Raw genomic sequence first — 22,396 nt, forward strand, 5'->3', positions numbered from 1 at the left:
TAAATGGAAGCCCCGGCCCTGCTGGCCGCTGATTGGCTGGGCACTCGAAAGGGGCGAAGAACATTTCTGATCCCTCCAGCACAGGAGACCCAACACACAGGCCAGCCCCAGGGGAGAACCCAGGGTCCGCACCCTGGGCTGTCAGGGAGCACAGGGATGGGGAGGCCGTGGGGGCTGTCCTGGGTGATCCAGCTAATGCACATGTGGGATAAGGGCTGGGAAGACAGACCCACTGGTTACTAGCAGGGAGCTGGGGCTGGATTTCATTGCCTGTGTGGTGGGGAAGAAGGGAGTGAAATGGGGAGATCGGTCGTTCTTTCCCCCAAAGCCTGTCTCTCTTCCCACCCAGTTCTGCGATTGCTGGGGGCAGGTGGCTTGGGGCAGTAACTGACTCGGTTCCCCCTTGTCTCTGTTATTCCCAGTGGCGAGTGGGCAGGTCTCAGTGGAGCAGAGCCCGGAATGGCGGGGGTGTCCCCGAGGAGCAGAATGGCACCATGACCTGCACTTACTCCTGCCCCATCACGCGTTTACACTGGTACCGTCAGGATCCCGGGGAGCGGCCCCTTTTCCTGCTGATCCTGCACGGCAAGGGGAGTGAGACACAAGAACCGAATTTCACTGCGGATCACGATCCGGGGCAGAAGCGGAGCTCCCTGCACATCCACAACTGCCAGCTGGGGGACACCGCCAGCTACCTCTGCGCCGTGGAGACACAGTGACACAGGGCGCAGCGCAACCTGTCCAATAACTCTGGGTGTTACCCGGGAGGGGCTGCGGGGCACTGAGTGTGCAGGAAGAGGTGGGACAGAGCCCCATGGCGAGACGGGAACAGGCATTTATAGCCCTGCTGAGGGGGTAGCGCTGGCTCCCTGGTTAGGGCAATGGGAGGGGACCGAGGTAATGTGGTTTTGGTTCCCAGCTCTGAAAGAGGCGGTTTGACCTGGGCCATGAAGGCAGCATTGCCCCAGGGAGTGGTAGATGCCCGAGTCCTCCCCGCTCATGTCCGGGGTCTGGCGTGGCAGGGGACTTCTCTTGGCTGCCGTGTCCACTCTCAGCTGGGTGTTCTATGGCCTCCAGGTGCCAGTCAAGCTATTCAACATCTCACTCCCGTTTCTGGGCTAACAAACGGGGCAACTTAAAGTCCAAAGCAAGTGTCCAAATAGCTTTTCTGCCCTTGTCTGGGTCCACTGAAACCCTCTGCTTCTTGGCCCCTGCTTCCTCCTCCCTCTTCTTGCCCAGCATAATGTCCAGCTGCTTCCCTTTGCCAGGGACTCCAGCAGTTCCTTTGCCAGGGACTCCTCGCTTCTTTCAGGCCCTATCTCAGGGACTCCCTCTCTCCCCACAGGAACCTACCCTACAGTCTGTGGGTGACAACCCGACAACCACATGCTCTTCCCACAGAAGGTGTCCCCTCTCACCTCTCTCCGGGACCGTCTCTCCTTTAATAAGCGCCCTGCCCTATTTAAATAGTGCTCTGCCTGCTTCACCACCAGAACTGGGGGGTGGGGGCAGCCCTTCTAATTAACACCCATTACACCCAGCAGGAGTCACTAATGAGCCCTTATGTTTGCTTATCAGCGAGCTGGTAGCCGAAGCTAACTTGCTGCAAAGGGCCGGGCAGCCCATGTTGCTGCCCAATCCCCACTGAAATTTTCTTATTATTGCTAATTTGGGTCTGGTGGTGCTAGCCGCTGCACAAAGAAGCGACTCATGCAAGGCCACTTAGGAGGCCAGAGGCAAGATTGTCAGAGCATTTTATAGGAATTAGGTGCTTAACTCCCACAGGCACCTTGGAAAAAATCCAACCCTAACCTCCCTGGGTTTCAGTTCCCCATTTATATAATGGAGGTGGCTAATAATATTTTCTCTGTCTGTCTTTTCTAGTTAGATGGTAAGTTTCTTATAGCAGGGGCTGTCTCTATATATCCGGGAAGTGCCCAGCAAAATAAGGCTCTGATCTCAATTGGGTTTCCAGGTGCTACTATAATATGAAAAGACAATAAATGGCACCAACAGCAGCTCTGAATGTGTCATTCGTTTTCATATATGCTGTGTGACCAAAAGCCAGACCAAAGGCAAACATTGTTAACAGTGAGGACAGTTAACCATAGGAACAACCTGCCTAGGGGTGTGAGGGATTCTCCATCCCTTGAAGTCTTTGATTCCGATTTGGATGGGACACCTGATAATTCATGGGATGGTGTGAGTGACTCAGGGCTGGCCTCAGTGCCCCAGCTGGCTGCTAGGGGGCGCTGTGCTGCAGGCAGCAGGGTGGGGGTTCTTTATGGGGCTCTCTTCCCTGAGAGCTAGTGCTGACCCCAAAAGTGGCAGTAGGGGGCGCTGTTCTGCAGGGAGCACGTTGAGGAGCTCAGGCCGGAGCTGCTCCCCCGCCCCGCCCTTTAGCCAGTTCTGATTGCAATCTGCCAGTGGGGTGGTGGTATCACTCAATCAGTGGTTAACTATTGCAATCTGCCAGTGGGGTGGAGATATCACTCAATCAGTGATTAACTCTGCCAAGAAGTTTGGCTCTGCTGCCAATCTACAATCAATCAGGAAACACTATCTGCTTTTCTGCAGCAGAGCTGTCACAGACACGACGGTTGTCATGTCGAGGGCCATGCAGCAGCCTGAGAGGTAGCAAGACTTGTGGTGCAGAAGAAGAAAAACAGTGTGATACTGGAGCAGGAGGAAAACCTTTTCATTATGAAGGAACAAAACCTACTATGGGCTGTGACAGCTTTGGTATTACTTGGTAAATAGAGACTCTACAATTGGAATCTTTTCAACTCAGAGCCAGAATAGAAGTCAGGGTTGGGGAGTCTTGGTGAACTGGGCAGAGGTTTTCAAAGTGAGAGTCTGGGTTCCTAGTTCTCTTAGGCTCCTTTGAAAAAATCTCAGTCTGAAGCTTTGAGAAACATTGAATGAAGAGGGTGGATCATCTGATGATTCCCTGTTCTGTTCATTCCCTCTGGGGCACCTGGCATTGGCCACTGTGAGAAGGCAGGATACTGGGCTAGATGAATCTTTGGTCTGACCCAGTGTGCCCGTTCTTATGTAACGGGAAAATATCGCAATGCTGCCCAGTCCTTGGGCCATTCTTCCTATGGGTAAAACGTTTGAATGGAAATCACTGGGAATGTGAATAAAACTGATGGTGGGGCTGGAATAGTAATAAAACAATAATAGTATATAATAATGTTTAATAATAAATAAACATTCACCAATAATTAATCAGCTGCAACAGCCCATGATTTCCACCTAGGGGTAGGTGTTATGCAAATCAAAAATAAGTGTCAGTGCCTGATCCAAGATGACGAACATTGTTGTGATCATCAGGATAATCAATGAGGGACGCTCTCCATAAATAAATCCAGGGGCAGCATTTTACTACTAACCTCTCCTTCACCCCCTCTTTGTAACAGGCTCCAGCATGGAAGATGCTGTAACGCAGACCCAGCTGGCAGCTTCAGGTGTTGAGGATGGGTCTGTGGCCTTGGGCTGCACTTACGAAACGGACTCTAGCTATTATTCTTTGTATTGGTACAAACAACATGGAGCGGAAAAGCTTGTTTTCCTACTTTGGGGATATTCCGGCGGACTAAAGAAGAATGAGGCTGGGAAGAGATTCTCTGCAGACTTCAAGAAATTCGAAAGTTTGAGGATCACAGGTTTGGAGCTGAGGGACTCAGCCACGTATTTCTGTGCTTTCAATAGAGACACATGGTGATGTGATTAACAAAGAGCCTGGCACAAAAACCCTGTAGTTTTCTCCTTCCCTAAGAAATGGACTCCTACACGCAAAGTTAGAAGGATACCACAGATAGGAAAGGTGTGTGGATGAATGGGTGGGTGGGTGTAGGGGGAGAGGGAACTGCTGCAGCTGGGTTCCTGGCGATGAAAATCTCTGATTTCTGGGAATCTGCACCACAGCTGTGCTCAGAAATTCACCACAAAGGGGAGAGCTGGAAGGAGACAAAGCAGAATGTGACCCAAGGACCGGAAGGTCCTTTACTGGGAGAAGATTTCTGGTAACAGAGGGGTCTTTAATCAAGTATGAGAAAGTCAGAATGAGATCCAATATCTGGAAACTGAAGCAGGACAAACTCAGGCTAGAAATAAGGTGAACATTTTCAAGAGTGAGTGTTTCAGTTACTCCTTGGACCCATTTATCTAACGAGGTGGTGGATTCTTCATCACTTGGATGGTTCAAACCCAGACTGGAATTCTCTTTCTGAAGGACACACTATAGCTCAGGCGTAGGGAGCACTGGCTGAAATTCTCTGTCTTGTGTAATACAGGAGAGCAGAACACATGATCATAATGGTCCTTTCTGGCCTTACAAATCCATGAATCTGCTGAATAAATCCCCAGTTGTGAAGCCTGGAATTGTCACAGGCTCCTCAGGTGTTAGACACCCACATTCTATTCAAGTTCAAGGGGGATTTAAGTGTCTAACCCCCCACAGATCCTTTGAAAATCACAGATGAAATTGTGCAGTTGATCAGCAAAAGGGCCTATGCACCACTTAAATCTTACTTCAGCCCTCAGTGCATGGATTTAATCTGTTCTGGCCTCTCTGAATTGGGGCAAACACCACTGTATTCTAAGAAGAGTTTAGGCATAACTGAAAAAATAGCTCCCAGAGTTATATTAAAAGGGATTTGAGCACCTAACTCTCTTAGTCTGTTTTGGAATCCTATCCTGAATGCCCAATCCCTGTTAATTTTAGGGATTAATTACCCTGCCTACCCTTAGGCAGTCTTCACAGTTACAGCCTGCATTTTCAAATCACAGGGAAATATAAAATGGATTGAAATTAGACGGGTCCCCATAACCCAAAACAAAAGTGAAATAATAGAACTGTTTGAGGACCCAGTGTGTGTGTTTGCACAGAAAATGTAATAAAAGTGTGACCTGTCCTTGTCTGGAAGGAAAGAGCAAGTTCATAATGAAGTGCTGCCCCCAATGGCCGTTTCCTTCAGAGTTCACATCTACAGAAAATTTGTATAAAATTGTCCAGAAGTTTTCCAGCACTGTTCTACTAGACTGATGTCAAATATTAGCATAAATCCTCATGTCATCCGTGATATTTGACCTGTAAATTAGATTTATAATCCAGTATATTCTGGAGACAACCACACACCATTCACCCACAAGAAATTCACTCATACTGTCAAATTTACACACATCAAATTTGATTTCACCCTCTTGGATGAGGCTGCTGGAAGAGTCCCTATGGCCAGGGTTGCAGAGCTGCAATAAGGTAGTTTATTTTGGTGCCTAGCAAGCAGAGGCAGATATGGAACCTCAGCCTGGATTATGTGTCATGTGATGAGGCTGAGGTGCAAACACTCAGGCAGAGGCGAGACTGGGAGCCAGTGTATCTCACTGCCTTGAGAAAGCAGCAAAGAATCCTGTGGCACACATAAAGAGAGAGGGGCTGCCAACTGGCGGCATCACTGTTCTATTTCAGTGTTTGTAGTGATTTGGAACATTCCTTGGCATTTCTTACCTTCTTTTTCTAAGATTTCAGAAGAGCATCAAGAGAAAAGAGAGAGAGAGATGGAAACTGCATTTTATAACAGATTCACGTATGGATAGATGATACAGCGGGAAGGACAGATGGATGTGGATAGATAAGAGAGTTAAGAAATTAGAGGGAGGCAAAAGAATAAAGAAAGGTAAATAGATACATAAATATACAGGAAGAGAGACATAAGTACATAAGAATGGCCATACTGGGTCAGAACAATGGTCCACCTCGTCCAGTATCCTGTCTTCTGAGAGTGACTAATGTCAGGTGCTCCAAAGGGAATGATCAGAACAGGTAATCACCAAGTGATCCATCCCCTGTCGCTCATTCCCAGCTTCTGTCAGACAGACAGACATGAGGTTAAACAGGCAGGAGCAGCGTCAGGGTTTTTGGCACCCAAGGCAGGGGTCCTTCTGTGCTCCTGATCGTTGGTGGCAATTCTGCAGTGGGGGGGGGTCCTTCCGCGTTCCCAATCTTCAGGGCACTTTGGCGGCAGGTCCCAGAGTGAGTGAAGGACCCACCGCAGAATTGCCGCCACTGACCCAGAGCGCGGAAGGACCCCCAGCTGCCGAATTGCCTCCGAGTGTGGCAAAATGCCACCCTCCTAAATCCTGGCGCCCTAGGCGACCGCCTAGGTCGCCTAAATGGAAGCGCTGGCCCTGTAAACAGGTACTGTAACACTCTGATAGACATCGTTCTAATGTGTCATTTCATTTTCCAGCAGTCTCCTGCTGTGAGCCCCTGTTGGTTCAGAGACCTGAGTCACTGGTTGTTCAGGAAGGAGACATCTCCACTGTGATCTGTACTTACACCGGTGCTTACCAAACCTTCCAGTGGTGCCAGCAGCTCCCCTGGAGCGGACTAGGCTCCCAGTGACTGTCAGTGCCAGGGAGACAGTCATTGATAGGAGGTTCATGGGCGAGCACCTGGAGGATTTGAAAGCATCGCTCGGCATAGCTCTCCTGGAGTCCCAGCTGGAGGACTCAGGCCACTACTTGTGTGGGGCGGACGCACAGCAACTCAAGTTGGGCTCCATGTAAAACCCTTAATGCTTTGCAAAGCAGCTTGGTGGGGGAGATGCAGGCTCCGAAGTCCCCAGCTGGTGTGAATGAGTCATAGCTCAGCTGGAGTCAATGGGCCAGATCCCCAGCTGCTTTACATAAACACAGAGAAAATCTCTTCCCTGAAAGAGCTCAGGAACTCAATGGGAAAGAAAGAGAAAGGCTGAAAGTAGGGGAGGGGTTTCCCAAGGTCACACAGTCGGGAATAGAACCTAATAGCCCAGAACCCCATTCCAGCCGGCTACCCACTGGACAATGCTGCCCATCAAATGCACTGACTGTATTGGCACCACTGTCGATTTACACTGAAGTAACCAGATGTAGGTCCGAGAGTGCCTAGTGCTGTTCTTTGCTACTTAACACTCCTTAAAACCTATGGGCACAAAAATTAAAAACAGGTTAATCTTGGAGGAGAAATTTTCTTTAGCGAATGGAATCTTACAGGGAAAAGTCCCTTCTCTGGACCACATGGCATCATCCAGCATTTGCAGCAATGGAAAAATCCACCGGCAGCAAAGGGAAAAACGTTCCCAGATTTTGGAACGAGCAGCTCACGTGGGAAAGAGATGGTGGGTAAGTTTTCTGTTGGCCCTGGGTCTCTCTGCGGTTCAGGCTGTTATCCTCCAGAAGGCGCCGCAGCACAAGCAGCATTGCTCTCTACAGACAGAGCGCACCAGTTTATTCCAGCCACTGGTTTCCCATGCTCTAGTTCTCCTGCCAGCCCCCTCAAACGAGGTGAGGCTTGTGGGGGGCTCAGCCAGGGGCACTGGAGCAATGTGCACAGTGGGGTGTTGAGAGCCATTGAACCGAACTGTGAACCTGAATATGATGGAAACCACGTCAAACCAGGGGGTGCGGCAGCCCCCCTCAGCACCCTTAATTCCAGCACCTGTGTGCTCAGCTGCAGGGCAGGTATTGAGGGGAGGGGAGGGTCATACTTGGCCGCAGGAGTCACTCACACCCCCAGCTGTGACATCACTGCCTGATTTCTAATCTTCACCAGTCAGACAACGGCTCCCTTGGTTCAGGCTGCAGGTGGAGGAGACAAGCTGCTGCCTGGGGGACTAATCTCAGTCTGTCTTGAGAGAAAAGCGGCAGTGCCCTACATAAGAGCTGAAACGCTGGGGTGATGGCCATGGTCCGGGACTCTGCCATTGTGCTGATTTTGCTTTTCAGTGAGTAAGATTCCAATTCTCATTTCTGAAAGATTCTCCACGTGCCTCCCCCTTCATTGCCGTCACTGAGAGATTAAAAAGACCTTCCTCCTCCTCCTCCTCCTTCCCCCTCTTCTGCAATAAGGGATGCTTTCAGGCCGAGATTTCAGTGCTCAAATACCACTGGAATCTGTGAGTCTAAATAAAGAGGAGGGTGATCTGTTATTCTCCATGTCCACAGAGGGCAGGAGAAGAAGTAAGTGGCTTACTTTGCAGGAAGGCAGTGTGAGGTAAGATGTTAGTAAAACCCTTCTAACTAAAAGGAGAGTTGAGCTCCAGACAGATTAAGTAGGGAGGCTGTGGAATCCCCATCATTGCAAGGTTTGAAGATCAGGTTAGACAAACACTTGTCAGGGATGGTCTCATGGATGGGGGGAGCAGTACATGACCTCTTGAGGTCAGCCCGACATTTCTAGGATTCCTTGAAATCCCTTCAGATCCTTAAAAAATCCAAGAACTCCCCTCAGTAACAGCATCTCACTAACCTCTCTTTTCCCCTCTCCTTGTGCCAGGCTCCAGCATGGAAGATGCTGTAACTCAGACCCAGCCTTCAGTGTCAGCGGTGGAGAGTGAATCCGTTTCCCTGAACTGCCCTTATGAAACTGATACTAGCAGCTATTATTTGTATTGGTACAAACAGCCCCACAGGGAAAGCCTTATTTTCCTTTCTTGGCAACATTCTGGAGGAACAAAGAGGAATGAGGCAGGGGACAGATTCTCTGTCAATTTGGAGAAGTCCAAAAGCTCCATCAGTTTGAGGATCACAGCTCTGGAGTTGGGGGACGCGGCCATATACTTCTGTGCTTTCAGTAGAGACACAATGTTGAAATTAATAGGGAGCCCTGAACAAAAACCTGACACCTCTCCGCTACTGTAAGAAACTGACTCCCGCAGGTGAAGTTAGGAGGCGAGCACGGGCAGGAAACAGGTGGGTGTGGGGTAGAGGGCTATGAAGTGGGGTGAGACCTGCCACAGCTGGGTTCCTGGAGATGAAAACCTCTTCCTGATTTCTGGGGAAAAGCAGCACCAGAATGATACTCAGAAATTCGTGGCAAAGAGGAGATGGAACGAGACAAAGGCAGAATAAGATCCCATGGCTGGAAGCCGGAGTGAGAAAAATTTAGACTAGAAAGAAAGTGCACATTTTTAACAGGGTAACTAAACACTGACACAACTGACCCAGGGACACTGTAGATTCGCCATCATTTGAAGTCTTTAAATCAAGACCATCAGCCACAAGATATGGGTTGGGTACAGAAGTCCCTGAGTATCCTTCTCTGGCCTGTGTTAAAGCAGGAGGTCAGACTAGATGATCACAAAGGTCTCTTCTCACTTTAAAAGCAGCAAAGAGTCCTGTGACTCCTTATAGACTAACAGACATATCGGAGCATGAGCTTTCATGGGTGAATACCCACTTCGTGGGATGTATTAGGATTGTCACTCTAGGATCCATCCATCAATCAATCTATTAATATCTCACTGGGGGCTGGCGAAGTCTGGGATGAGTTCCTTGGGGAGTTAGGGACCCCGAGTCTATTCAAAACCAATGGTTGCTGGGCATTTAACTCCCCTAGGCTCCTTTGAAAACCCCCTAGTTGAAATTCCATCCTGGGTTGACACTTAACTGAAGGGACACTTAAACCTCACTTCTGGACCGAACTGGCACTTAGGGCTCTGCAGAGGGTCAAACATCATGGTATGGTCAGAAAAGCTCAGTTATTCCTGGAAAGAGAGCTCCCAGATATATACTGAGACATTCTCAAAAGGGCCTAGAGAATTTAGATGATCATCTTCCACTGAAATTCAATAGGATTGGGGCATCTAATTCCCTTATGCTGCTTTGGAAATGTGGATGATCAATCTGCATTAATTTAATGGAAATCAGGCATCTTTTTCTTTTAGGCTAGTTTCAAACTCTCAGTCTGCATGTTCAAGTCACAAAACTATAAACTTCATTGAAAGTAGACGGTTCCCCATCACCTAAAACCGAGAGTGAAGTAACAGAGCTGCCTCAGGCCCTGCTGGGTTGATCTGAAAAAAAAATGTAATAAAAATGCGTCATACCCTGTTCTGAAAGAAACAAACAGTTTGGGGTCATGCGCTGCCATCTGATGGCCACTATGTTTCACTTTGACAGCTGAAGGAATTAATGGAAAATGGTGTAAGAGTTTACCACCACTGTTTTACTACCAAATATAAAGGCACATCCTTATTTCATCCTGGACATTGAAGTGCCATTTATACACATAACTACTTATGTGTTTCACGGACACAAACACAAAATTTCTGTCACACACACTCACAAAGTTACTCTCTTTCCTCTCTGTCTGTCTTTTTCTCTCTCACACACACATTTCTACATAAATGAACTCACAATTCACATGCACAAACAAGTCACACACACCCACAATAACATATATACCAATGCTGCTCTTACATACATCAAACACCCACACAATCACTCACACACAACCTTGAAATTCTCTCACTCACACATCATAAAGTGACACACATGCACACTAGCACACATCCCAAACCTGCTCACATGCAGATCAAGCACAGATACACTTTCTCAAAGTCTGGCATCCAACAAGCACACTCTCTCTCTTTCTCTCTCACACACACACACACGCAACCTGGTCATTTCTGGCCTTCTTGATATCATACATATTTGAAAATCTGCCCCCTTGTTTCATCTGACTCCGAACAACCATTGCTAGACTCTTTAATTTCACAAAAATCACGAAATGTGCCTTTGCGAGGCTAGGTGGCCAAAAATCACTGAAATTCAACAGGACATGGGTTACTAACTCCCTTTGGTTCCTGTGAAAAATCCCAGGCTAAATCCATTCATATCTGTGTGGTGCTGAGATACTGCAGGCACTGGGTCGGGGGGCGGGATGGGACAAAAACGCTTTTTAAAATATTTTCATGAGAGCCCAAGGGAATTAGGTTCTCAGCTCCCAGTGAAATTCAAGGGAAATTGGGCTACAAGCTCCCTCAGAAATCTCTGACCATTCCAGCCTAACACTGCCTGCACTGGGAATTTTTGTGTCCATATTACCACAGTGTCTACCCACCTCACAGCCATCACTTTATTTGTCCACACAACACCCGTGTGAGGTGGGAAAGTGCTGTTATCCTCATTTTATGGTTGGGGATCTGAGGAACAGAGGGGCAGATTTTTAAAGGCTTTAGGTACTTGTGGGATTTTTCACAAGTGCCTCGGTGCCAAACACCCTTTGAAATCAATGGGTGTTAGGGGCCCTGGGTGTGTTTGCAAAACCCCACTGGGCCACCCTTTAAAAACGTGGCCCTCAGAGATTTGACAAAGCCACCCAGAATATCTGTGGCAGAGGAAGGACTCGAACCCAGGTCTTGGTTAGTGCTATAGCTACTGAGCTCTCCTGCCACACCTTGGCAGCAGCTGCTTAGATATCACCAAGGAATCCCCTCATGCCAGGTGCCTTTGTCCACGCTGGGTGTGTACAGCTCCGAGAACGCAGTTGAGCTTCTGCAGGAGCAAGCGGCGGCAGTTACAGGATCCTAGGCTGGTGTGTGTGTCACATGCTGTGTCTGAGAAGAAAAATAAAAGCAGGCAGAGATGAGCCAGGCACCCACTGCATCTCAGTGCCAGGTTGCTACAGGTGTCAGAAATTCACCTCGCCCCGAGAATCATGAGACTGCATTTCTCCTGGGTCTTTCTTCCTTTGTACTGTAAGTTTCTGCTCAGAACACGCTGGGCTCTTCTAAGCCAGCTGCTTCTCTTGTAGAACATTGAACTAAGAACGGCTGGAGACATATTTAACTCAGTTCACAGCTCTGTTTGATTCAGAGTTACAGCACCTATATATGGGAAAGAGGGGGCTACCAATGGGACCCAACTCTGTCTCTGATCTGTTTAAAGAGTCATATTGCCCTGGGGTTCTTTGTTAGCATTTGTCACCCCTTTTCAAGACCGGGGAAGATTCTAGGTAGAGAGAGAGAGAAAGTGCATGGGACAATGGATGGACGGAAGGGTGCTTCAGAGGGAAGAATGGTCAGATAGGTAGACAGGCAAAGTAACACACTCTCGCCTACATTACAACTGTTCTTTTGTTTCCCTCCAGTCTCCTGCTCCGAAGCCCAGGTGGATCAGAGCCCACAGTTGCTGGTTACTGGGGAAGGGAAGGTCTCCACCATGTCCTGTGCTTTCACCAGCAAGTACCAAACCTTCCACTGGTACCAGCAGCTCCAAGGGCGAGGCCTGACCTACCTGCTGTCCGTCAGCCCTCAGGAGAACGCTACCGAGCAGCGGTTCATGGGGCAGCCCCTGGAAGATGGGAAACGCAGCTCCCTGCACATCACCGACTCCCAGTTGGGGGACTCAGGCAGCTACCTCTGTGCTGTGAGAGCACAGTGACACAGGCTGTACTGGGATCTGTGCAAAAACTCTCACCTTCTAAGAGACAGTTTAGGGCAGGAGATGCAGGGACGGATCCCTGGATGGTGCAAAGCACAACATTACTCCATGGAAGTCAATGACAGAATCATAGAAATGTAGAAATGGACACTGATAGATTATATAGTTCAGGCTTCTGCACTGAATCAGGAGTAACTATTATCAGACCATCTTCTGACACTGTCTAACCTGGTCTTAAAAACCGTCAATGATGGCGATTCCACAACTTCCATAGGCAATTTATTCCAATGCTTAACAACCCTGTCAGGAAGCTTTTCCTAACATCTAAACTAAATCTCCCTTGCTGCAATTTAAGCTCATTACTTCTTGTCCTGTCCTCAGTGGTTAAGGAGAACAATTTATCACTTTCTTCTTTAAAACAAACTTTTACCTACTTGAAGACTGTTATCATGTCTCCCCTCCTTCTCTTCTCCAGATGAAACATGCATTTTTCTCTTTTCCCTCATAGATATGTGTTCTAGACCTTTAATAACCTTTGTTTCTGCCTCTTGTGCTTTTCCCACATTTTTCCTGAAGTCTGGTGCCCTAAACTGGTTGCAATACTCCAGTCACAAAATTATGTTCACTTTCTTTGCAACAATATTACATTGCTGACTAACATATAGTTTGTGATCTACTACAATCCCTAGATCCTTTTCTGCAGTACTCCTTCCAGGGCCTGGGGCTATTAGATTTTGTGGGGCCCCTAGGCTCCAGGGTAGGACGAAAATGAGTCAGTGTGTGGGAGGAGACTGACTCAGGAGGGTGGATGCGGGAGGGGGTGAGGGCTCCAACTGGGGGTGCAGGCTCCAGGGTGGGGCTTGGGATGAGGCCTTTGGGACACAGGAGGAGGCTCCAGTCTGGGGCTAAAGGGTTTGGAGTGTGGAAGGGGGCTCAGAGCAGGCCGTTGGGTTGGGAGTGCGGGGTCTAGGAGGGAGCTGGGGTGCGAGAGCGGGCTTGGTCTTGGGGTGCAGGGTCTGGGAGGGAATTAGGGGCTGGGAGAGGGCTCAGGGTTGGGGTAGGGGGTTGGAGTGAAGAGCGCTTACCTGGAGCAGCTCTCGTTTGGTGTGTGTGTGTGAGTGGAGGAACAGGTGGCTCTGTGTGGCCCATGCTGCTGCCCTGGCATGCAGACTCCACCCCCGCAGATCCCCACTGGCCACGATTCCTGGCCATACTTCCCAACTTTCCTATGCATTGGGATAGTTTGCTCTTGTGCCCATAATAATATCGCTCTAGAAAAGCTGCCAACTCTCCTGCTCTATTTTTCCTTATAGATTTGCTTACCAGGGGGTCTTACCAATTCTCTGAGTTTTCAAGGGAACAGATCCTCAGCTCTTGTAAATTGGCAGTGGTCCATTGGAGTAAATAGAGCCAAATCCCCAGCAGGTGTAAATCGGTGCATGTTCGTCGGAGTCAATGGAGTATGAAACTGTGTATGAGTCTGTGTCATTCTCCTGATCTTTCAGCTGGGATTCCCCTGAAGCAGAGAATTTATTCATCTCCCGCTTCTGTGCCAGGCCAGCAGACGGCGCTAGAGTGCTCGCCACCTCCCCTGCGAACCCTGGTTCATTCCCACAGCCTGAGGTCGGGGCTGGACCCAGCCCAGCCCAGGTCACCGAGCTGCTGTTCCGCCCCGGGGCAGACAATGACACAGCAGCCTCTGTAGGCGGAGAATCCTTCCCCTGAGAAGGGGGTAACCTGAGGGGAGGGAGAATTCTCGTTTCCGCCGGTCTCCTCCCTGCAGACCTTCCACGGATTGACTCTGCTCGGAATATTCCTCTGCCAGGCAGAGAAGAAACGGAGCTCGCCATGGGCTCGGGGAGAGGAGCTGCTCTGTGGAGCCTTCTCCTCAGCTTTGCGTTTCTCTGTGAGTGAAACAAATATTTTCTCCCTCTAAAGGGTAAAAAGATACAGACTCTTAAAAGTCAGTGAGAGGCAAGATATTATAGAGAGATAGGTAACTAAACAGATAGATCGATCTCCATTACGCTATTTATGAGGTACTGGACCAAGGGCCGGCTCCAGGCCATAGCTCGCCCAGCGCCTGTTTGGGGCGGCAGGCTGCAGACACGCCTGGCAGCTCCACGGGAGCCGCGGGACCAGCGGACCGTCCGGAGAAACGCCTGCGGGAGGTCCACAGAAGCCGCGGGACCGGCGACCGGCAGAGCGCCCCCCGCGGCGTGCTGCCGTGCTTGGGGCGGTGAAATTGTTGAAGCCGGCCCTGACTGCACCCATCAGGAGAGAAGGGTCTGCCAATGGGGAATATCAACCTCTGATCTATTTGAACAGTAATATTCCTTTGAAGTTCTTTGTTAGCATTCCTTGTCCTGTTTTTTTAAGATTCAGGGAGAGTACAGAGAAGAAAAAATAGATGCTCATGGCAAGATCTATATCTACCTGTATGGACAAGTAGATATAGAAACTGGGGATAAAACAATAGAGTGATGGATGGAGGCTGGAGAGGGAAGGCTGAATAGAGAGATCCATAGATAAAGAGTTAATGTAACACTCTCATAATATTTATTTTAGCTGCTATTATTTCCTTTCCCTCCAGTCTTCTGCTGCGAAGCCCAAGTGGTTCAGAGCCCTGAGTCGCTGGATACTGGGGAAGGGAAGGTCTCCACCATGTTCTGCTCTTTCACCAGCACTTACCGAACCTTCTACTGGTACCAGCAGCTCCCTGGGCAAGGGCCGACCCACCTGCTGACCGCGAGCTCTAATGAGAATGCCACTGTGGGGCGGTTCATAGGCGAGCGCCTGGAAAGTGGGAAACGCAGCTCCCTGCACATCACCGACTCCCAGCTGGGGGACTCAGGCAGCTACCTCTGTGCGGTGGATGCACAGTGACACAGGCAGAGCTGGTCTCAGGGCAAAAACTCTCATCCTCTGACAGGCAGTTTAGGGGAGGAGATGGAACGGCAGTTCCCCAGATGGCTTAAAGTAGCATAATTCCATGGCAGCCAAGGGGACAGATCCTCAGCCGTTATAAATGAAAACAGCTGTAGTGGAGTCAACGGGGCCACAACGTGAGGACCAGGGGACTGGAACCCAGGTCTTCAGATCATGGGACAACTGTGTGAAGATCAGCATAAATCCAGAGTCACTCCACATGTGTTCATTGTGGTGACTAGAGTACAAGAAATCCGAGACACGAATGCATTTTCTTTTCTTTCTGCAGGATACTTTCTCAAGGAAAGTTCATTACCAAACATAACCATTGGGAAACCATCTTCCCTTAAGGGACCCGAATGCAAAATATCTCTTGGCTTCAAAGCTATATGGTCATCCACGTTTGATTAGCAACAAGAAACAAACAAAGCTAACTCCCCTCCCTCCTCGAAAGCCAGAACAAAGTTTTCTGCTCCCCCGTGTCCCAGTGCAGTTCAGACAAGAGCCCGGGAGGGGGCGCTCCAGAACTGAGAGCTCTGTCTGGTTGGTCTATAAATCCAGATTTTTCTCTCCACCTCCTCCCTTATCCCTCATGCCAACCCCCTCCAGTCCCGGACCCTGCCAGACTTTTTAGCAGCGCAGCAGAAAGGCAGCTATCAGCAAGGTCAGCTCTAGGTTTTTTGCCGCCCCAAGCAAAACAATTTTTGGCTACCCCCCCACCTGAGCCCTGGGATCTCACCCCTCCCCTACCCGCACCCCCTGCCACCCCAGCCGTGGGCTCCCCCCACCAGTGCTGACTCTGCCTGCTCTGCCCTCGTTAGAGTGACCAGACAGCAAGTATAAAAAATCAGGACAGGGGGTGGGGGGTAATAGGAGCCTATATAAGAAAAAGACCCAAAAATTGAGACTGTCCCTATAAAATCGGGACATCTGGTCACCCCACCCCTCGCCGCCGGCTGGTCTGGCGCTGGCAGGGTCGGGGTAAGCAGCGGGGCTCTCAGGCCACGCCTCAGCCCAGGGTCCCTCCAGCCAGGGCTCCCGCCTCCGGGACTGGCTGGGACCCAGGAGGGCAGAGCTGGGGAACTGCCCCGGCAGGGGGCTGAGGAGCCGGGGCATGGTAGCCCCAGAGGAAGCGGAGCCCCGGAGAGCAGAATGCAGGCTCTGCATGGCAGCACCCCACCATCTATGGCCCCGCTGCTACTGCTGCTTCTGGCTGCCCTGCCACAGTCCCTGGGCAGCTCAGGCAGCTTTGCCCAGCCCAGCTGCTGTGCTGGGGGGCAGCCGCCCTGCAGCATCTGCAGGTGGCTCTGTGTGCCCCATGGGGTGGCCCCCAGCCTGAGTGTCCCCCACTCAGAGCCTGCCTGGCCCAGCCACAAGGTAGGGGCACTGCTTCCCTGTGGCATGAACTGCAGCAGCCCCAGGGTGCCCCCCCTGCACACGAGGCACTGCTGCTGCCAGGGCCAGCTCGAGGCTTTTGCCACCAGAAGCAAAAAAAAAATAAAAAATGGGGCTGGAATGCCGCCCCTGAAAATGTGCCGCCCCAAGCACCTGCTTGGTTTGCTGGTGCCTAGAGCTGGCCCTGCCTCCAACCCACTTTCCCCAGCATTCGGGTTCTTATTTCCACCAGCTGTCTCCAACACCTGTAGCTTCACCACTCAGCCCTGAAAACTGTGACCCTTACCCACTGCACTCAGCTCCCATCACCATGCAGTATAACCATCCTGAAGTGCAGCACTCATTGCACAGCACTCCAGACAGGAAGGCTGAGTACGATAAAAGGACATACGCAAATCTGTGATTATACCATTCCGCACCATGTTGCCCTTTTTGTTTCCCAAGAAGTTGCGTTTCTGTTCAATAAATTAATTTTCTTTTAAATAAATGGATTTTTTGGCTTTGAAATTATTCTTTATTATTGCATTAAGTAAAAGATACCTTAGCTCAGGAAAGCAATAGGCAGTGCAAGTCAGTGTAGCACACACAGATTACTACTAACAGTGGAAGCACTGCATTTCACTCTAGTGCAGGGCGCCAGACATTACTGGTGACTTTTAGCCTCAAATTGCTCCCTCAAGGCATCCCTAATCCTTGCAGCCCGGTGCTGGGCCCCTCTAATAGCCTTGCTCTCTGCCTGTTCAAAGTCAGCCTCCAGATGTTGAATCTCTGAGTTCCATGCCTGAGTGAATCTTTCACCCTTCCCTTCACAAATGTTATGGAGAGTACAGCATGTGGATATAACCACACAGGGATGCAGTCATCGGCCAAGTCCAGCTTCCCATGCAGAGAGCACCAGTAGCCCTTAAAATGGCCAAAAGCACACTCCACAGTCATTCTGCACTGACTCAGTCTGTTGTTGAACCTCTCCTTGCTGCTGTCAAGGCTCCCTGTGTAGGGTTTCATGAGCCACAGCATTAAAGGGTAAGTGGGGTCTCCAAGGATCACAATGGGCATTTTGACTTCCCCTATGGTGATCTTCTGGTCTGGGAAAAAAAGTCCCAGCTTGTAGCTTCCTGAACAGGCCAGTGTTCCAAAATATGCGTGTGTCATGCACCTTTCTGGGCCAGTCTGCATTAATATCAACGAAATGCCCACAGTGATCCACAAGTGCCTGGAGAACCATAAATACCCCTTCCAATTAATGTACTCGGAGGCTAGGTGGGCTGGTGCCAGAATTGGAATATGCGTCCCATCTACTGCTCCTCTGCAGTTAGGGAAACTCATTTGTGCAAAGCCAGCCTTCAGCAATGTGGGAGTCACTGCTGCAGCGAATCCTGTTGATCTCTGTCGGGAATTAGCGCTCCAGCCATCAGAGCGCCCTCTGCAGGCTGGTAACACTGGTCTACAATTTTTGAGAAGTCGTCTGCTTCAGAGATAAAATGTGATATTTATTATGTATTTTGATGTGCTGAATTCAAATATGACAATTAAAACAACTGATTGGCTACTGTTTCTAAGTTATTTAAGTTTTTACATTTTATGTCTATGTATATTGTGTAGATAGTAGAGTTTTAATCATAAATTGTAAGCCTAGGTCTTTTCATGTGTTTATGGTTGCTTTACATGAGAATATTTCACCTGTCCTGTTTATGTAACACTTTAAAAATCAGCAAAAGGGTTATATAAATAAAATTTATTATGAAACAAAAGGCAGAAAACTACTATGTACATAGTTTAGTCCTATTCAGTGTCTACTCGGCGCTTCTTGGCTTGTCTCTTGTATTCATTAAATGGAGCATCTCTTGTCACTGTCCAGCAATAGTCTGCAAGCATTGATGGGCTCCATTTGCCCTGATAGCGTTTCTCCATTGTTGCAATGTCCTGGTGAAATCGCTTGCCGTGCTCGTCGCTCACTGCTCCGCAGTTCGGTGGAAAAAAATCTAGATGAGAGTGCAAAAAATGTATCTTTAGTGACATGTTGCAACCAAGGCTTTTGTATGCCTTGAGGAGGTTTTCCACCAACAACCTGTAGTTGTCTGCCTTGTTGTTTCCGAGAAAATTTATTGCCACTAACTGGAAGGCTTTCCATGCCGTCTTTTCCTTGCCACGCAGTACATGGTCAAATGCATCATCTCGAAGAAGTTCACGAATCTGAGGACCAACAAAGACACCTTCCTTTATCTTAGCTTCACTTAACCTTGGAAATTTTCCACGGAGGTACTTGAAAGCTGCTTGTGTTGTGTCAATGGCCTTGACAAAGTTATTCATCAGACCCAGCTTGATGTGTAAGGGTGGTAACAAAATCTTCCTTGATTCAACAAGTGATGGATGCTGAACACTTTTCCTCCCAGGCTCCAGTGACTGTCGGAGTGGCCAATCTTTCTTGATGTAGTGGGAATCTCTTGCACAACTACCCCATTCGCAGAGAAAACAGCAGTACTTTGTGTATCCAGTCTGCAGACCAAGCAAGAGAGCAACAACCTTCAAATCGCCACAAAGCTGCCACTGATGTTGGTCATAGTTTATGCACCTCAAAAGTTATTTCATGTTGTCATAGGTTTCCTTCATATGGACTGCATGACCAACTGGAATTGATGGCAAAACATTGCCATTATGCAGCAAAACAGCTTTAAGACTCGTCTTCGATGATTCAATGAACAGTCTCCACTCATCTGGATCGCGAACAATGTTGAGGGCTGCCATCACACATCGATGTTGTTGCAGGCTACAAGATCACCTTCCATGAAGAAGAATGGGACAAGATCCTCTTGACGGTCATGGAACATGGAAACCCTAACATGACCTGCCAGGAGATTCCACTGCTGTAGTCTGGAGCCCAACAGCTCTGCCTTACTCTTGGGTAGAAAACTAGAGACAATTAACAATTTTAAGCATCATTTTCGTTCTCAGTGACCCAGAATTAGTAAAGTTTGACTACATTTATTTCAGAAGCATTTTGGCTGTACAGCAGTGTAATCTGCCTTACTACTGGCCCTGTGTCCTTCCCAGGACCCCAGTGCCCCTTTTCTCTGGGGTGCTGCCCCTCTGGCAGTAACCCCCAATCTCAGGGTCTCCCCTCCCACGGGTACCCCCATCTCCTATCCCCACCTCACCTCAGTCTTGGCTACTGCCAGTCACTACTTAGCCCCCGTTCACTGGGGCAGACTGCAGTGTATCAGCCACTCATCGCAGGCAAGGGGAGTCTGGACCTTCTGCCTCTGCCTACCCATGAGCTGCCTTCTGCAATCCAAGTGCCCCGTTGGCCTTACCCTAGGCCGCAGCCTGGGGCTTTCCTAGGCCGGAGCTCCCCAGCTCCCTTGGCTTTTCCCCAGCCCTGATCCACTCTAGGCACTCGATTAAGCTCCCTGGAGCCAGGCCCTTCTCTCTCTGAATGCAGAGAGACACTGTTTGCTTGAGCTCCTGGCTCAAGCCTCTATAGGGCCAGCTGGGCCCTGATTGGGTCCTGGCCCCAGCTAAGCCTGCTTCCCACTCAGCCTGGACTGTTCTCCCATCCCTCCAGCCCTCTCCCATGGCTGGTTTTAACCCTTTCAGGGCTGGAGTAGGTAACCACCCTGCTACACAGCCACAATGTCATGCATGTTACCCAGAGTCACGGTTCTTCTGAGCAGGATGCAATTAATGGCCCTGCAAACTTGCATCAACATCAGGGCTGGCTCTAGGCACCAGCAAAGAAGCAGCTGGCAGGGATCCAGCCTGGGAGCTGAGAACCAACAGGGGGCCCTGGGAGCTGTAGTTCCTTAATTAGCTCCCTGCCTATAGAGTCAGCCCTGGAGCAGGGAAAGAACTACATTTCCCAGCATTCCCTTGGCCGCTTTCAACAGGAAAGGGAGGGGGAGGGAGTATGGTAGCTGAAACCTCATGCTGCAGCTTGCTGTGAATGGAGAGCTCACTGTTAGAGCGGGTGGCACTGTGAATGGGGAACAAGTGTGCCCAAGGAGTAGAAGGCTTTGGCCCAGATATCCCCGTTGGAAGACATCCCCAGACTGGCTTAGGGATACTGGTGTGACCTCGCCATGCAGCCCTCAAAGAAGGATTGGGTGGACTAAATTGACAGTGCTCCTCTCTGTCTGAAGCCTAGCAAGGGAGGTATGTGGATCCCATTAGAATTTAAAATGAAAAGTAAGGGAAAGGAGGCTTTACTGCAGCTGGGCAGCTTTAGATACAGTACCAGGCATGTAGGAGGATTTCCATTTCTGAGCCATAGAAGCAGAAATTGACTTTTCCTTTCCAGATTTAGCTAATATTCAGACAGGGAATCTAGTACCTGCCTTCCAGATTTGAACACCCTCAAAATTCAGGAGTGCTGAAGCTCAATCTGGGCAGCTGTTACTTCATTTCTTCCAAATCAAATATACTGTAATTTGCTGTAGAAACAGTAGGATAAAATTGAGCAAGAAATGCTTCCCAGTGGTTTTTAGGACTGGAATTGCTATTTTCAACAACCTCAGCAGCAGAAGAGGAAGAGGTGCTTTGTGGGATAACTGCTCAGAGTGCACTGTTCTAAATGGCACTGCAAGTGCCGCAAGTGTGTTCACACTATTGTGCAGGCAGCTGTCAGTGTGAACACACCACAGCACTTTCCCTGCTGCTGTCTCTGAGGACTGCTTTAACCCCCAGCACTCTACATCTGCAAGTGTAGACGTAGCCTAAGTCTACACTAGAAAGTTCCACCTCCAGCATAGCGCTTTAAAGCAGTCAAACTTGCTGCACTCATGTCAGGGTTCCCTCCCCACTCTGAACTCTGGGGTACAAATGTGGAGACCTGCATGAAAACCCCCCTAAGCTTATTTCTACCAGCTTAGGTTAAAATTTCCCCAAGGCACAAATCCCTTCTTGCCCTTGGATGGTATTGCTTCCACCACCAAGTGAGCTAGACAAAGATTTAAGGGAAAGGACTACTTGGAGTTCCTGTTCCCCTAAAATATCCCTCCAAGCCCCTTCACCCCCTTTCCCGGGGAGGTTTGAGAATAATCTAGCAACCAACTAGGTAAACCAGGTGAGCACAGACCAGACCCTTGGGTTTTTAGGACACTAAAAACCAATCACATTCTTAAAAAGCAGAACTTTATTATAAAGAAAAAATAAAGAAGAACTTTTGTAAAATCAGAATGGAAGGTAATTTTACAGGGTAATCAGATTTAAAACAGAATTTTTCTCTAGGCAAAACTTTAAAGTTACAAAAAAACCACCCAAAACAAACAAAAACAAACAAACAAACAAACAAACAAACAAACAAACAAACAAACAAACAAACCAGGAATACACCTCCCTCTAGGAAAGGGAAAATTCACAAGCTAAAACAAAACATAATCTAATGCCTTTCCTTGCTTTACTTACAGTTTTGTAATCCTAGATCTTATTTCAGGCAGAGTTTTAAGAGATGTTTTCCCTGCCCCTGGTCCCTCTCTGGCTCTGAGAGGACACCCAAAGAGAACAAAACAAAAACCTTTCCCCGCAGATATGAAAGTATCTTCTCCCCTTATTGGTCCTTTTGGTCTGGTGCCAACCAGGTTATCTGAGTTTCTTAACCCTTTACAAGTAAAGGAGGGATTTTAGGCCACCCTTAGCTGTATGTTTATGACAACTCAGGATATGTTTTTTTCATACTGGTGAGCCAGCGAGTTAGAGCACTTTAATTTGCCTGTGTAGACATGGCCACTTTGCAACCAGCAGGGTCGTTGCACAAAAACCCTCTGGGGAAAGAGGAAGCAGCACGAAAGATGTGTGGATTAGGTCCCCAGAGGAATAGACTTTGCACAGGGCCATTGGAGTCAGTGAATCCCATCCCCAGGGTGTGGGA

The 22,396-nt window shown here is 49.0% G+C and overlaps 1 protein-coding gene, 1 long non-coding RNA gene and 3 gene segments (V, D, J or C); 4 read left to right on the forward strand and 1 right to left on the reverse strand.

Moving 5' to 3' along the window:
* The window catches only part of LOC127031421 (T cell receptor alpha variable 27-like), a 73,800-nt gene extending 58,408 nt beyond the window's left edge, over positions 1-15,392 (forward strand). The window contains 1 exon segment of the V gene segment in view: positions 14,999-15,392. Coding sequence covers positions 14,999-15,096 — 98 coding nt within the window.
* LOC127031398 (uncharacterized) overlaps positions 1-22,396 on the forward strand; it is a 414,252-nt gene that overhangs the window by 329,085 nt on the left and 62,771 nt on the right. The window lies entirely within an intron of this gene.
* LOC127031428 (uncharacterized) overlaps positions 1-22,396 on the reverse strand; it is a 298,017-nt gene that overhangs the window by 237,637 nt on the left and 37,984 nt on the right. The window lies entirely within an intron of this gene.
* LOC127031404 (T cell receptor alpha variable 38-1-like) overlaps positions 1-22,396 on the forward strand; it is a 255,799-nt gene that overhangs the window by 116,309 nt on the left and 117,094 nt on the right.
* Positions 11,265-12,261, forward strand: LOC127031427 (T cell receptor alpha variable 10-like). The segment is given in 2 exon segments: positions 11,265-11,525; positions 11,918-12,261. Coding segments are annotated over 2 exon segments (333 nt in total).

The sequence above is a fragment of the Gopherus flavomarginatus genome, chromosome 11 (assembly GCF_025201925.1).
Source record: "Gopherus flavomarginatus isolate rGopFla2 chromosome 11, rGopFla2.mat.asm, whole genome shotgun sequence".
NCBI lineage: Eukaryota > Metazoa > Chordata > Testudines > Testudinidae > Gopherus > Gopherus flavomarginatus.